Here is a 14,668-nt window from a genome sequence, read left to right on the forward strand (position 1 = left end):
TATTTTTAGATTTTTACAAGATTTATGGTCTGCTTAAGAAAATAAGAGTTCTTTCAGAACATAGCCCAACTTTTAAAATATTGACATCAAAATGCAGATGCACTCAGCTGTCAGTATTGCTTCAGATCTCAGTATGGTTCTTTAAATGACAGTCTTTAAAAAAAATCTGCATCTGGCTTATGGTAGGAAGGTAAAATAAATTGCAGTGTGGATGTTAGTATTTCAAAGAATATGCATGGAACACATTGTATGTAAGTCACTTGTTAAGTCCAGCTTTTTTATTTTAAATCTATTGATTCGCTGTTAAAGCTTATCTAGATAATCCTGACCAAGTAGCTTTATCAAGTGCTAGTGTGAGCCTTGATTTGTAAGGGAAATGGAACTGAAACCTTTGCGCTTTGGCCATCTTAACTGTGTACCTACTCCTGTTGCCCTTGCTACTTGAGTGAACCCTAACTTACCCCCTGTAAATTCTGATCACACAGCAGCTTTTGTAGTGGTGGACTTGAGCCAGAGTAGAATGTGCCAGCATATAGCAGTTACCAGCTGACCCTGTGTGTCTGTTTTTTGGGGGAGAAGAACTTGATGACTTCATCTTTTTTAGGAGATGAGCTGACACTGGACTGCTTTGGGCTGGTTGATGGAGCAGACATTTTTGTGTGGAATGGGAAAGAGGTAAATGAAAACCAAATATTTCTTCTCAGTTCCCAAGAGATAAGATGTAGTCTCTAGACATGTTTTTGGAAGCTTCAGTCTATTTTGCAGCTGTGCTACTGACATGCTAACATTGGCTTGGAGGACACCCCTTCAGCCTCATCTAGAATACAGTATTTTTACAATTTGTCACTTAACCTTCTGTGTGATGTACAGTGTGGTTCTTGGTAGAACTGTACAGAATGCAGAATGTGATACGGTCAGATTAATAGGTGCCTGTAGGTATCCAATGCCAGTTACACTGGAGTATAATCGTGAGAAGATCTGGCCTTCTTGGTAGGAGATCAGTTGATAGTAATGTGATAACTTATGCCCTGTGGTGAACCATTCACCTATTTTTGTGTATGGTCTCCCTGAAATGCTATGCTTCTTTTGGGTCCCCTCAATATCCAGGCTTCTGCTTAACTTTCAAATGCATGTTTCAGTGATTACATAACACAGCAAAAATTTGCCCTCCATCTCTATTATGGAATAAAATATTGCTTTAAACAGATTTTTGCTGTAAAAGTATACATTTGTTCTCTGATTTATCAAGGAAAAACAAAAACAACCTTCCAGTAACAGAGTTCTTATCTTTGTTGTAGTTTTGATGTGGTCTTCAATGCTCCAGCTTCTTACACAATCAAATTGCTTTCAGCAAGTAATTATATTCTTGGCCTGGGTAACAAATCAGAAAGCACAGACTTAAAAATCTAATTCTCTTCACCTGCCTCAGTCATGCTAATTTTTTTAATATTCTGAGGGGTTAAAGTCAGCTATTCATAATTTGGTGGAGACTGATTTTTCCATCCACTATTTACCCCGTTACTGTTACCAACATTATTTACTATACATGCAGACATGGAACAGACCTTAGCAGTATGCTTTCCTGTCCCAATACGTTTGAGTTACTCTCGTTGTTTGTTCAGTAGGCATTTGGTCAAAAATGGCTTATTTCTAATGAGAGAAGTTCCACCTTTTTGCTTCAATAATTTTACTGTTGTCACTTATTGCTGTATAGTATAGCTGTTTACAGAAATGTGCATTATTGATCTCTACATAATCTATGCATTCCTTACTTCAGGTTGGTGGCACAAAGGTGATGACAGGCCCTGATCATGAACCTGTGATCATAAACGTTCTTCGCTTGGCAGAGTATAATGAAGGAGGGAAGGGTCAACACTTCACAGAATCGCAGCACATCTTTCCATGCAGCACTAAACTGGAGGATCTGCACAGGGCCTTAGCACCGTCAGGAGGAATCATTTTAAAGAATGGCTCAGGACCTGAAAGAGAAGGCAAGAACTGGGAAGTTCTTGAAGAACATATGAAGGAAACGATCAGAAGTGTTGGTCTGACAGATGGATGTTCAGTACTAATCTTAGACAGCCATGACCAGAGGTAACCATTTTGATTTTAAGTATGTTTACTCAAAAAAGCAGTTGTGGCAAAATCTGTTCAGTTAAAATTATGCTAGATGTGTGTGTATGTATATATGTTTATATATACATTACTCAAATTAATTTTCATTTTGTGACCTTTTAAATTCAAGGTAATGTAGTCTTACATTTTTGGGATCAGACTCTTACCAGCTGTTAGATATTTTGCTCATAAAGTGCAGATGCAGTCACATCCTTTGACTTACACTTCTAATAGGAAACACCTAATGAGAACAAATTGTGCCCAGTATGCTGGCACATTTTTGGAGTAACTTGAATTTCTAAGCCTTGAGTTTTGTGGTTCTCTGAGAGACTTGGTGGAATGAGAGAACTGTGCAGTATCAGAAGAGTATGCAACTCAGCTGAATCTCCCAAGTTGAATCTAAAGTTGCCAGGGGCAAGTTTCTGGTCTCGTTTCCCTTCCAAGTGTATAGTCCTGAGGGTAGGTTCCTGTTTTTAGAGATGTGTATATGTGCTTGTTATATAAATTCTAACTTCCTAGCTGAAACAGTTCTGAAAAATTGCAACTACATCGGTGAGAGAGTTCTTCTCAAAGAGCTGTTTCTCTGTTTGTGTAGTAGCAGACACATAGTCTCAAAGTCTGGTTATTACTTGGTATGCTTTTAAAATATTTTTTCCAGAAGGCTTAGATCCAGCCTCACAAAGTGACTTCGACTCTGAGTGCCTTCAAAAGCTCTATTTCCATTGAAAGACAGTTACCAAAACAGTTTTTCCTGGTTTACTCAATAGCCAGCCGAGTGGTGCCTGGATTCTGCCTGAGGCTATCATTATTAATGACCTAGGCGTTTTTGATTTATTTGAGAGCTTTGGTATTTAGCAATCTAGCCCAGATAATACAAAGTTCTGCTGTCTTTGACTATATTTGTACTGCTCATTTTTACAGCTTTGTGAACATTTCAAGTGGTAATTTGACTGCTTTTACATATGACATCAGCTGGCTCCAAGTTAAAAACTTCTGCGGAATGGAAGATGAACAGAAACACGTTAAAATTACTGCCACTATTGAAACAGTAAGAAGTCTGATTGTTCAGGCATTTAAGACAGGCTATTTCCCTGAGATGTTTGGCCAGTGCAGTTGGGCAGGTTAATGAGGACTGGTTTTAGCATTTGAACTGAAGTTTTTGTGGGGGAAATAGTGTGCAGCTTGGAGTTAAAGTTACTGGAATATTTTGATGTTATGTATTAAGACCATAATGCTGGTAACTTAATACAGTGCAGTCTACACTAGTGTCTTTGTGTGAAACAGTTTTCTTTTTGGACCATCCTGTAAGCGTATTGAGGCCATGCCAGTAACAAAACCTGAAAGAGGAAGAAAATACTGTTTCTTCCTTTCAAAACAGGATAAGAAAGAAATGCTGTTTTTGCCAAGGGGTGGATTTCTCTGATACCTTTTCTGCTTTTTAAGTTATTTCCTGTTACAGAATGTACTGCTTGCAAAATGAATATTTGCAAAATATTAGTCTTTTGATAAATTCAAAAGTTAAATACTATTTTCTTTTCTTTGGAATACTTTCTGTAAGAAAAACTTCCCCAAATATGTTGCATGTAATAAATATACAGATATCATATTTCTGTGTGATAGTATTAAATAAATGTTTTCTTAGTTGTGTATAATGTTAGCAAGAATAAGAACATAACTGGGATGCATTTCAACTGAAGGCTGCCTTTTGTGGACTGGCATTTGAACAGCAGATATATTGGCTTTTTTGTATTGGAGGTGTTAATAGTGCTTTCTTTTTAGGTGATGTCAGATATCAAAATGAAAGCAATACAGGAGCTTCAACTAGATGAAGAGCTAGGTAAGTGTTCAACTGCTTTACTTACAGATCTGATAACATTAGAATTTCAGAGAATGAGAAGACTGGCTGAGGTGGGGAGGGACCCCTGGGTCCATCTGTCCCAACCCCGCTCCAGCAGGGACACCCCGAGCAGGGTGCCCAGCCCCATGTCCCGTCGCCTCCTAAAGCTCTCCAAGAAAAAAGTCTTTGGAAACACTTGGCCAGTTTCATATTTTACTCATACTCGTTGTGGCTAACAGGTGGCTTCAAAGAGAAAGTAATCTTTCACTGAAAGTATAAAAACTTGTTCATGAAGTCCCTAGGAATTCACTCCTTTTGATGTAATATCTCCAGAGGAAGGTCTCTAGGATAAACCTGTTGTTGTCATTAATCTGAAATATGTTAACCATCTAAATTTCTGATCCAAACTTCTTATTTGAATTATTTAATATATCAACCTCTCTTCTGCACCCTTTTTTGTTACAGCAAGTGACAGTTGTCTTAGACCTGTTAGTGGAAATGGGAAACTTCTCTCTCCAGGTAAATTTATTTACTTATTTTGGTATAATTCTTTAAGAAATTAAATTGGGAGACTTGAAGTGATGTGTGTAATACTACTGTCACTGTATAACTCTGCTCCTGATGGCCAACGTTCAGTAGAATAGAAACTCGAGCTTTATTTTCACTGTTGCTGGGGCAGTAGCGAGAGACTATAGATCAGCTTTGCACTTGTTGGAAAATATTGTCTCTATTTTTACTATTTTACTGATAACACTGCTAAAGCAAAGTACAACCAGGAGGCCGAAGAGATTAATTCTGCTCTACTCAGCGTTTGTCAGACAACATCTGGAGTGTGGCATCCGTTTTGGGACCTCCCGAGTATGAGAAAGAAGCCCTAACAAACTAGAGCCAGTCTGCAGGAAAGCATCCAGGATGGTTTGGGAACTGGAACATGAGAGGAAGGAAGCTGTTTTTTTTCCAGCCTGAAGAGGAGGTTCGGGGGAAATAATTGTCATTTTTTAACTCCTCAGTGTGGACCTGTAGAGGAGGCAGAGTCTGATTCTTCCCAAAGTTGGATGAAAGGATCAGAGGCAACAGACACAAATTACAGCAAGGGAAATTCCCACAGGGTGTGGTAGCAGGGGGAAAGGGAATTTACACTGAGTGGTCAAACATTAGGCGTGGGGCCCAGAGGTGCATGGGTTAGCCATCCTTGGAAGTGTTCAGAGCTTCACTGGTAAAACCTCATCAGAGCTGGTCCTGCTTTGAGCAGGGGTTTGAGCCAGATAACCTACAAATGTCTGTTCCATCCTAAAGTCTCCTGTCACCCCATACAAGGGTGTACAAGGGGTGGTGGGGAGAAACCTTTATACAGATTTGCCCTAGTCATAGAAGGTTTACGGATTTAATGTAAACACTGTGGAAAATAAGCTCCCTAAATGTCACTGAACGTTTTTATCTTTTTCTAAAGAGCAGCACAATAGAATGGATATTTTTAGAAATGGCAGCTTATGATGTCTTCCTTATTTTCTTTTCCCTGAAGTGCCTGAGGATTATACTGTCAAGGAAGCAGAACTGAAAATGGGAAGCTTGCTCGGGCTGTGTCGTGGAAAAGCTCCAACTTCCACACAGGTATAAAAGGGCTGGGACTGAAAAGGGACTAGAGCGGTTTTATGCTTTTCAATATTTCACGTGGTCCTCTTTGTACTTTTACAATGGTTGTAGTGGTAATCAGTATGGGGGAAAAATGCTTACTAATATCAAGAATTACATGTATTATCAGGAAGGTTCATGTCACATCTCAAGTGCTGAACGCCAAGAGCCTGTACGCACTAACAGTTAATATAGCTCATTTGACTAATTGTAAATCACTTATTATAATTGATCTGTTTGCAGTTTTCCATGTTTGCTCTCATGTGCATATGAGCAAAAGAGCATAAAGAAAAGGGAGGTAATACTATATTTGATATCTGCAAGTTGTAAACATGGGGGGGGCTGTATATTTCTGATGATCAAAGTGCCAGAATAGGGCTTAAGCTAGCAGGTTTTCTCTCTCATTTGCAGCAGGCAAAGCACATGTACAGCTGCTTAATGAAGCTCCACTGATGGCCATAACTCAATTGCATGTGCTCCTCTGTTCTCTGTAGTTGCAGTGCTGTTTGACTGATGGCAACAGTGCAATAGGTGGTACTTCATGCAATAACTGCATGCATTGGGAAGAGTTTTCTCTCAGTATTTCGGTACTTAAATATGTATTCTAAACAGTTTATACTTGCCTTTTTAGCTCTTCTTATATTTTATTATTGGGCACGACCAACATATGGGCCCTGAGATGGAGATAGTTGTGGAAGAGACTGCCTCTGTGAAAGAAGTAAGTCTAGATGCTCTTAAAAGCTTATGTCATGCTTGGGTCAGGTCTGCTGCTTGTAGAGAACCTTGTTTTGTACCTGTGCCACTTCAGCTTGCCAGGAGGCATCGCATCAAAGGAAGTGTTTCAACTTGCCTTGAGCTTTCACCAAGTAGTAAAGAGACATCATATTTCCTTTGGATGAATGTAGTCTCACTACTTCATGCGTGGCTAGCCACTCCTTTTATAAACAACAATACTCAGAATGAGATGTAATCATGGCAGAGACTGCCACAGTTAAATTTTTGTATGTGGTAGCTTTTATTTTTCTCAATACTAGGTTAATCTTTGGACTAAATGATCTTAGAGGTCTTTTACAACCTGAATGATTCTATATGCATGCTTTTGAGTTGTGCTGTGCAATTAGGCTTTAAAAAACAGGTCTGCAAGTTGGACTCTGACAGCATTGCTCAAAGAGGATAAGGCAGCTTTTAATGATAATTATGGCCAAGTCCAGGTGAGATAGAATGCAGCGTATGAGGATGGTGCAGTGTCTTTGGGAATGTGTATTCAGAAAGTTGTTCTAATGTGCTTGACAGTCAAAACAGAAAAATCCAGAAAGATGCAGCGAGCACCGTAACTCTGTATCTTGGACCAGTCGATCAGACTCAATAGTTGCATGGGTTGTGGAGGATGGTAGGCTGTATATGGACTGGAAAGAGTTTGGAATTAAGACAATCATCTTACATTACTTCTGGAGAACAAGAGCTAGTGAGGGTTACTGGATTAAAGACATGTTTCTACAGACAGTTTTGCTACAAACATTTCTTCTGTAGTTTATCAAACTCTGAATGGACAACTGTGCACAGAGTGAGGGAAGCAGTCCTCAGTACTACAGATCCCTCTTTCTGGTACAGACTGCTGATATCTAGAAGTAGTGGAAAGTGAGTTTTGCAGGTTTTATTTCTAAAAGGTGCATTTTTGAGCTCAGTGGCAGAACTTCTTTTAGTGAATCAACAAACTGACAGCACAGACTTCTTTTAACTGTGTGTACTCACCTGACACAGTAAACTTCCTACAGGAGAAAAATTCCCTATTTAAAGGGTATAATATCTAGCTCAAATGCACCATGTCTACGTAACTATATTGCTTTTAGGAGTTGAACAGGCATCAGTCACTCTGTTTCTGTGTCTTAGAAATTTTTAGTGTAGATTTGCTGAAAACTTTATTTTCCAACCTATGAATTGAGAATGTGAAATCTCAACTTATGTTTTTCTTTTTTTCCAGTGTCTAAATTTAATGCTGGAAAAATCTGGATTATCAGGTTAGTTGTATTGTTGTTTAATAACGCATTTTTCAGGCTTCTAAGACAGGTCTTGGTACCCTAAAACTTAATTTGTTACAATGATTTGTGTCATTGTAATGTGAGGAGGGGAGAGGAAAGAATTATGAACTTATAGTTTTGCTCTGATAAAAGCTGGTTGTGCAGCTTCCAGCTTTATATTTAATTGCAGTATGGCAAAACCCACAGTTTCTGGAATGTACAGTTGGGTGCACATACAGGTAGAGGTGTTTGGCTGTTTTGACATCTGTTTCATTGGAAACCACTGCATGTGATGAACATTTAAAGAAAAAAGCCTTTTTAGGTCACTTGGCAAAAACAAGTTGTTCAAAATGAGATCACAGTTTGGTCACTGTTTGGGAATCTGAGTGGTAGGAGTTCCTGTTACTGACCATTTTTATGAGGATTAAGGAAGAGAGAGAGATAGCACTTGCATCACACGTGAATTTCCTGGCTGAATGTCTTTGTGTTGATGCTGATGTGGAGGAAGAAGCACAGACCAGATTTACTTCTAAATATTCATTAAATGCTGAATTTGTTTTATGGTGGAGTGATGGCAGCATGTTGAGCCATACTCCATAAAAAATGTTCACCTGAAACACATTACTATCGGAATACACATTGAGTAGCCCAAGATAAAATTAAGTATTGTGTTCTTGTTTACATGTACATATCGGTGGAGTACATAATGATGTCTTAAATACAAGCTTAACCTTTTTTATTTCCCTGTGGTATAGGTTTACTGCCAAGAAACAGTGATTCTATTTTCATTGCTTTCTTTTTATATTACTGCTTTTGGAAAATTAAATTTGGCCTTGTGTAGAGCTTTGTGATCTGACTTCTCTCAAAGAAAGGTCAGGCTTCACTGAATTTTGATGTTGTTTAAAAAGATTGCAAAGTAGTCCTTTCTCCACATAAATTATTGATGAGATTCCTTATGTGCTTGGTTTAGTTGTGAAAATCAAATTTTGTACTCTGCAAAAAAAAAAAAGTGCATTTTCATCTGTTATGTTTTAATCAAATTAAAAAGTTTAGTTGTATTTCTTCCTTCTGTACTTGATGCTTTATGCATAGGTGCTAAATCTAAAGTCTCATAGTTTCTGAACGATACCATCTTTTTATCCTCCACTGTGAAGTCTCCTGGAAATCCAGAAGATAAACAGTTTGGAAGGGGAAGTTGGATTTTCTTTATAGTATAGTTTTCACTTTAAGGAGTCTGTTATTGATTTAAATGGTATAATGAATTGAGAAGTTCATCAGCAATTCACACACAGTATTTCCAAATTTTTCCCCCCTCAGCATTTTATTTTTTTTATGTACAATTTTATTTGTTTTAATGTTTTTTGGCTAAGCATTGTCAATGCACTTGCTTCGCTTTCTTCTTAAACTAGGGAAATTAAGCAGGTAGGTGAGGAAGCGGGCATTTATAAAAAAAAAAAAAAAAAAAAAAAAAAAAAAAACTTCCAAACAGCAAAGTGTATTTCTAGGATTTGAGGAAGGATGTGAAGGTGGTACACGATTCAGTTTGTCAGAGATGTTTGTGGTTTTTATTGGGAGAGGGGGGCAAAAAAATAAGAGCAACAAACCTTTATAGATGTCTTAATTGTAGTAGTAGTTGTGTGTTTTTTCTTCCATGAAACAGTATTGTTGGCTAATTAGTTTTCCATGTGTGTTTTTGTTCTTTGGTAGGTGACAGCTGGCATTTGAGAAGGATTGACTGGTGCTATGAAGCAGGGGAAGCATTAAGTCAGGAAGTAAGAGGATCCTATTTTTGACTTGAATCACATGATCGTTTTGACTTGAAACACACAATAGTGTCTGTTCCATTTTTCTTTAGAGACTTTCTCAAAGAGAACTGCTATAAAGTAAATATGTGGTGTTTTTGTGTGCTACTTTACTCAGCACAGTGTTCTGTTTTCACAAGGCCTTATGAAGGCATTTTAACAATAGGTTGAAATGGAAATCTTACACACCTGGCTCCTATTTTCAGGGATTATTTTTAAGCTATATCCACATAGTTTTTCCTAAAGTCTAAGATTAGCATGTGTTAAGCACACTACAAACAAGCATGAGGTGTTAATTGGTAAGAGGTGCGAAGGTAATGTGCAGCTCGGCAGGATGCACTAGAAGGGCTCTTGCAGTGCAGACTCCTGTAGATGTAGTAGTTGTGTCCTGCTGCAAAGTTGTCTCCAAGTGGTGGATGTGGAAAAACAAAACCTTTGGCATACATTGCATAAAAAAAGATAAATCATAATTTAGAAAACAAAGCACAAGAACATGTAGACTTACAAGTGTACTATCTTTCTCTTCCTGCAGAATGCCACTCTGAAGGAACTTAATGTTTGTAGAGGAGATACTTTGGTTATAACTGAAGGAAAGCTTCCACCAAAGGTAAAAATAAACAAATTATGTCCGTTAGTCAGGTGACTGTATCTCGATACTTGAATATGAAAGTAATTTATTCTCTTATTCTAGAATTTTTCAGCTGAAATATTTTTAGTCAGAAGTAATGAATAATGCTTGGTAGTTTTACAGCTCTTTTTTATTTAAATCATTATTTATAATATTCTTAATTTGTCTATATTCTTTAGACTTTTGTAGTAAAAATTGCCCATTGCAGCAGCTTTGTCTAGAAGTGTGTCAAGGTTAACAAATCTGGAAGAAATCAGTATTTCTGGAATGCAAGATTCTTGTGAAGGCACAATTCTTATGCTACTATTTCCTCATAAAATCATAAAAAAAAAAAAGGTATTTGTGTTCCTTTTTAAGGTGAGATTTTGTACTGATGATTGTGCTTGAAAATGGAGGGCCCTGCTAGGAAATCCTCATCAGCAATGGCCATGGAAGGTTTCTGCACAAGCAAACCTCACGTGATAAAGGGCATTGTAAGTTGAGACAGGAGGCTAAAAGACTGCAAGAAGCACTGGGCATATAGTAGAGATCTCAGCAATTTTATGGTGAATAAAGCTTCTTCAAGGAAAAACAGATACTTCTAATATAGTTGTTGGGAGGACAAAAATGTAGGATAAGAGTAACAGTGCAGTGGGTGGTAATAGACCAGTTCAGAGCTGCATCTGAAGAGAAGAAATAAAGCCTATATCCTACTCAGAAAATGAGGGAAACATCCACTTACCTGCTTCCAGACAGGACGGGACACTAAGAAAGGAGCAGGTAAGAAAATCAGGAGCATTTCTGAACTGGCAAAACAACGTTGCTAAGTGAATACAGCTTCCTCTGGTAAGGTCATATTTATGTCTGGATCTCCAGACAAATGTCAGTCACTTGAAAATGTAATGTTAGATGCCATATGGCAGAGCAGGATGGTGATAGCATGTGATACGAGGCTGTCTTTTTTTTTCACTGAGTAGTCCCTGTAAAAAGAATGCCGATATCTGTACAAAAACTCAGACTTGAACAAGTTTTTTTCCTTCTTCACCAGAGGAAGGTAAAATTTTTAATTTGCATTGGAACACGTGGGCTGACTGGTATTTTCTGTTCATTTTTCAGGGCTTTCTGAAAATTCCCATCTGGTGGTTCAAGCCTTCAAGCCATATGAAACATAAAGAAAATGGACAAGACCAAGTGAATGGGTTAACCTGCAGGATGGACGATTTGCAGGTGTCTCCTGCAGGAGGTGAGCTTGATCAGTTTTTGAAAGGAATCATATTGCCTGTGATAACAATGAGGCCTTTTGGTCAAAAATCTAAATTTTAATCCGAACCTTTAAAATCCTCCTGAAACCTGTAAGTAACTGTACAAGTTTCAGTAAGCTGATGGTGAAAGGAGCCACATAATAGACAGATGCAATTTTTTATTAGACCAAGAATGCTGCATGGGACTGTTCATGTTTCTTGGCTATATTTGGTCAAAGACAAAGATTTTCACTAGAGTTTGAAGCCTGGGCTGTTTACTTGCCAGCAAATAAAATTGCTTCTCCATACTTAAGGCAGTGGCAGTATTATAAGGCATCAACTCAAAGAGCATGCATTTGATTGGCTTCAAATGTCAGATTCTTGATATCACATTTATCTCACATCAAGCTAAATTGATTTTGGAGAAGCTGGAGAATGACTAAATTTTACATTTACATAGAGGATTGAAAAGGAAGGAGAAAAGCAACTGGGGAAAACAACAAATTGGAAAAGGAAAACTAACCGATTTTCCATATAGTAAGAGTAAAATTCTTCCTTTGCTACTGAGCTGTGTTGTGGAAGTTTAGATTTTTTTTCAATTTTTCCTCCTTTTCTCTTAAGCTTTGTCAGTCTGACTTTCTTCTGTGTCGAGTCCAGTAGCGTAGATAAGAACAGTTTTAATTTTCCTTGCAAGACACTCTGCATTTCAGAGTCATAACCACTAATTAATACTATTTGCAGACTTGAGTAGGTTTCTTAAACTACCATAAAAAAAACTTAGGTCAGATCTTTAAGTGAAATCTCACCTACAAGTGACCCATCTCTTAGGACAATGGACAATGTCATACTCACTTTACTGTTATTTGTCTTCCTCCCTCTTCCCTTCCTGCTTCCATCTAAAGACTCACCAGAATGCATCCAAACAGACATGGATCTGTGTTACGCTGGCAGTATAGAAATAGCAGGCGAAGCCACTTTGGAAGATCTGAAGATGCAGGTTAGATGCTCTCCTGTGTTGGAAATGTACAGCAACACTGTGATTAATTGAGCTATATTAATACATATTTTTTATTTCCTTTTCCCTTGTCTCTAGTATGTTCTGATATGGCATTTGCTTATATGCCATGTTCAGTGGTAAGTACCAAGAGGCAGTTTGAGCATGTAGCTCAGATAATTCCTTAGTATGTTCCCTGCAGTTGCCATTCTACCTCTCATGCGTCCTGGGCTGCAAAAGCCTTTCTTGCACTTCATCTGGAACTTTGGCTTGCAGCCCTATTTTTATTTCACAATGTACAAATTATTCATGACAAGAACACATATACAAGCACTCCCCAAAAGCCACTTTTCATTTCCCCATTGTTCTTGTTTTAGTTTTCTGCGTGTTTTTTTGTATGTTGAATCTAATGGATTAAAAAATCGCTTTAGATGCACAGAAGGTCACGTTTGTCATTCACGGAAGTATAGCTTAGTTTCTTTAGCCAGAAACTAAGATGCCTTTTAATGCTTTTTTTAACCAGAAAAATAAAAGTTTAATACACTTCTAAAGGGGAAAAAAAAAAACTATCATAAGACTCTTCTATTATTTAGCCAGTTGGTCGTTCTGCTTAACAGCATGGGAAAGGATATTTCTCTAGTTTCTGATCCATACCAGTATTTGCCATTTTGGGTATGACTTCAGTTTCACAGTCTCATCCAAACTGCTGCTATGCAAAACTGCCCATTTGCATCTTATGAACAAGATTTGTCCTAGCATGGAAACAGCATTGTGTCCTCCATAAGGGTTTAAAGAAGCTTTTTACGGCATTTGATCATGGCAATGATTTTGTCAGCCTCATTCCCTCCCAGTTATAGAAATTTTGGTTGGGAAAAAATAAAAAAAAAAAAAAATACTTTAGAAACTTAGGATAAATTGAGAAGTGTTGGGAGGGAGTGAAGGTCAACTCGCTTTGAGGTCGTAAAGCAAATAAGTTGATCCTGCTCGCTACCTGTGAGTCACAAGCTGGAATAAATCTAAATACTTTGCCCTGTGTCTAATTGCTTCAGTATAGCATTGAGAATCAATCATTTTCTTTCCAAGCAGAATGGCTGCTGAAGTTATTGAAGAAATGTTTGTTTTTTCAGGCTATGACTTTACCATGCCGTCAGGAGCACGTTGTCCCACTGCCCACGTTTCTCAGAGCCTGGACAGTGGAAAGTAAGCGCCCAGGCAAGCTTTTACGACACAACAAGCAGCAACTCAAGTAGGTTTCTTATTGAACACTCAAGTAGTATTGCAACAGACTGACTGAATTGTGAGATGGATTGGTGGAGAGAGAAATCGGCTCAGCCAAATCCCATTTCTGGTTATTTCAAGTTTTTGCTCAACATAATTTTCAACTCAAGTGGTATGGAATGGCCAAGTGTGAACATAAGTAGATCATATCACACTTGTTATGCTAAGCTTTATTTTGTATTTTTAAATGCAGTTTTGGCAGTTTTCTGAGTTTTTTTTGTGTTCCAGTAGCCTCTTGTTTTGGTTCAGATCAGCATGGATCCTACTTGACTAGAAGCGTGATTTTTTTCTACTTGTGAATTTAGAATACATGACTGAAAAATGTGTATAATCTTTGTTTTGTTTTCAGTGAATATAAGCTGGGTGCCAGAGTGGCAATCTGCATAGAACCTTTGCAAAAAGAAGAAAACTTGGGGTAAGTCTTGAAAATACTTATTTCTTACTGCCGTGTGTTTGAGAAGCGACTTAATCTAGCAGCTTTTTACTTAAATACTTTCAGTCAAGATTACAGCTGTCACTATGCTTGAATGCTTTGGGGCTTATTTTTTATTTTCCTCTGGTAGAGCTGTTGCCTAAAAATAAAGGAGGGTGGGAGGCAGTGAAAACTAGTTATTCTGGATTCTAAAAGCATGATTCACAGGAGTGGTTTATTTTCTTTCTTGTGACAGCCCACATGAATTGCTGCTTCGAGTACAGATGGGCATACCAGGGGAGAGGGACTACTATGACTCCATGGATTTGGTGTGGGATATCTCCAAAGAATGCACTACCTGGTCACTGAGGCAAAGAGTGGCTTCTCACTACTGTCTCCCTGTAGATAAAATTGAAATAGCCAAATACTTCCCTGAAAAATTTGAGTGGCTGCCAATATCTAGCTGGGTAAGATCTGGAATGACAGAACCCAACAGTTGTTTTGAGAAATGTACGTGTTGGTTTGTGCTGCAGTTCTTCAGCATGCGTATTTGAATGCACATCTTTATCTTCCTGCAACATGAATGTGAGGTAAATTTGGTGGAAGTGGTTTATTTCTTCAAGGGTCTGTTAGGTCTTCATTAAATTATAGCTAAGACATTAGGATTTTTGATTACACTACAAGTCATCAGAACTTGCAATTCTGCCAAGTTCCCCCAAAAGACTTTTATGT

At 38.0% G+C, this 14,668-nt stretch overlaps 1 protein-coding gene across 16 annotated transcripts in view; it reads left to right on the forward strand.

Moving 5' to 3' along the window:
• Window positions 1-14,668, forward strand: part of USP40 (ubiquitin specific peptidase 40) — a 50,873-nt gene that overhangs the window by 15,556 nt on the left and 20,649 nt on the right. For 10 of the 16 annotated variants that reach the window (XR_010832544.1, XR_010832542.1, XR_010832546.1 and 7 more), the window contains 15 exons: window positions 605-675; window positions 1,778-2,094; window positions 3,037-3,163; window positions 3,895-3,952; window positions 4,418-4,471; window positions 5,475-5,563; window positions 6,216-6,302; window positions 7,566-7,602; window positions 9,310-9,374; window positions 9,937-10,011; window positions 11,128-11,254; window positions 12,155-12,249; window positions 13,374-13,492; window positions 13,874-13,939; window positions 14,193-14,403. Coding sequence is in view for 3 of the 16 variants with exons in the window: in XM_066999884.1 (XP_066855985.1) it covers window positions 605-675; window positions 1,778-2,094; window positions 3,037-3,163; window positions 3,895-3,952; window positions 4,418-4,471; window positions 5,475-5,563; window positions 6,216-6,302; window positions 7,566-7,602; window positions 9,310-9,374; window positions 9,937-10,011; window positions 11,128-11,254; window positions 12,155-12,249; window positions 13,374-13,492; window positions 13,874-13,939; window positions 14,193-14,403 (1,598 nt within the window). In the remaining 13 variants the exon portion in view is untranslated. The other 6 variants (XR_010832550.1, XM_066999885.1, XR_010832548.1 and 3 more) reach the window with 6 other exon arrangements.

Source organism: Anser cygnoides, chromosome 6 (assembly GCF_040182565.1).
Source record: "Anser cygnoides isolate HZ-2024a breed goose chromosome 6, Taihu_goose_T2T_genome, whole genome shotgun sequence".
In the NCBI taxonomy this organism is placed as follows: domain Eukaryota; kingdom Metazoa; phylum Chordata; class Aves; order Anseriformes; family Anatidae; genus Anser; species Anser cygnoides.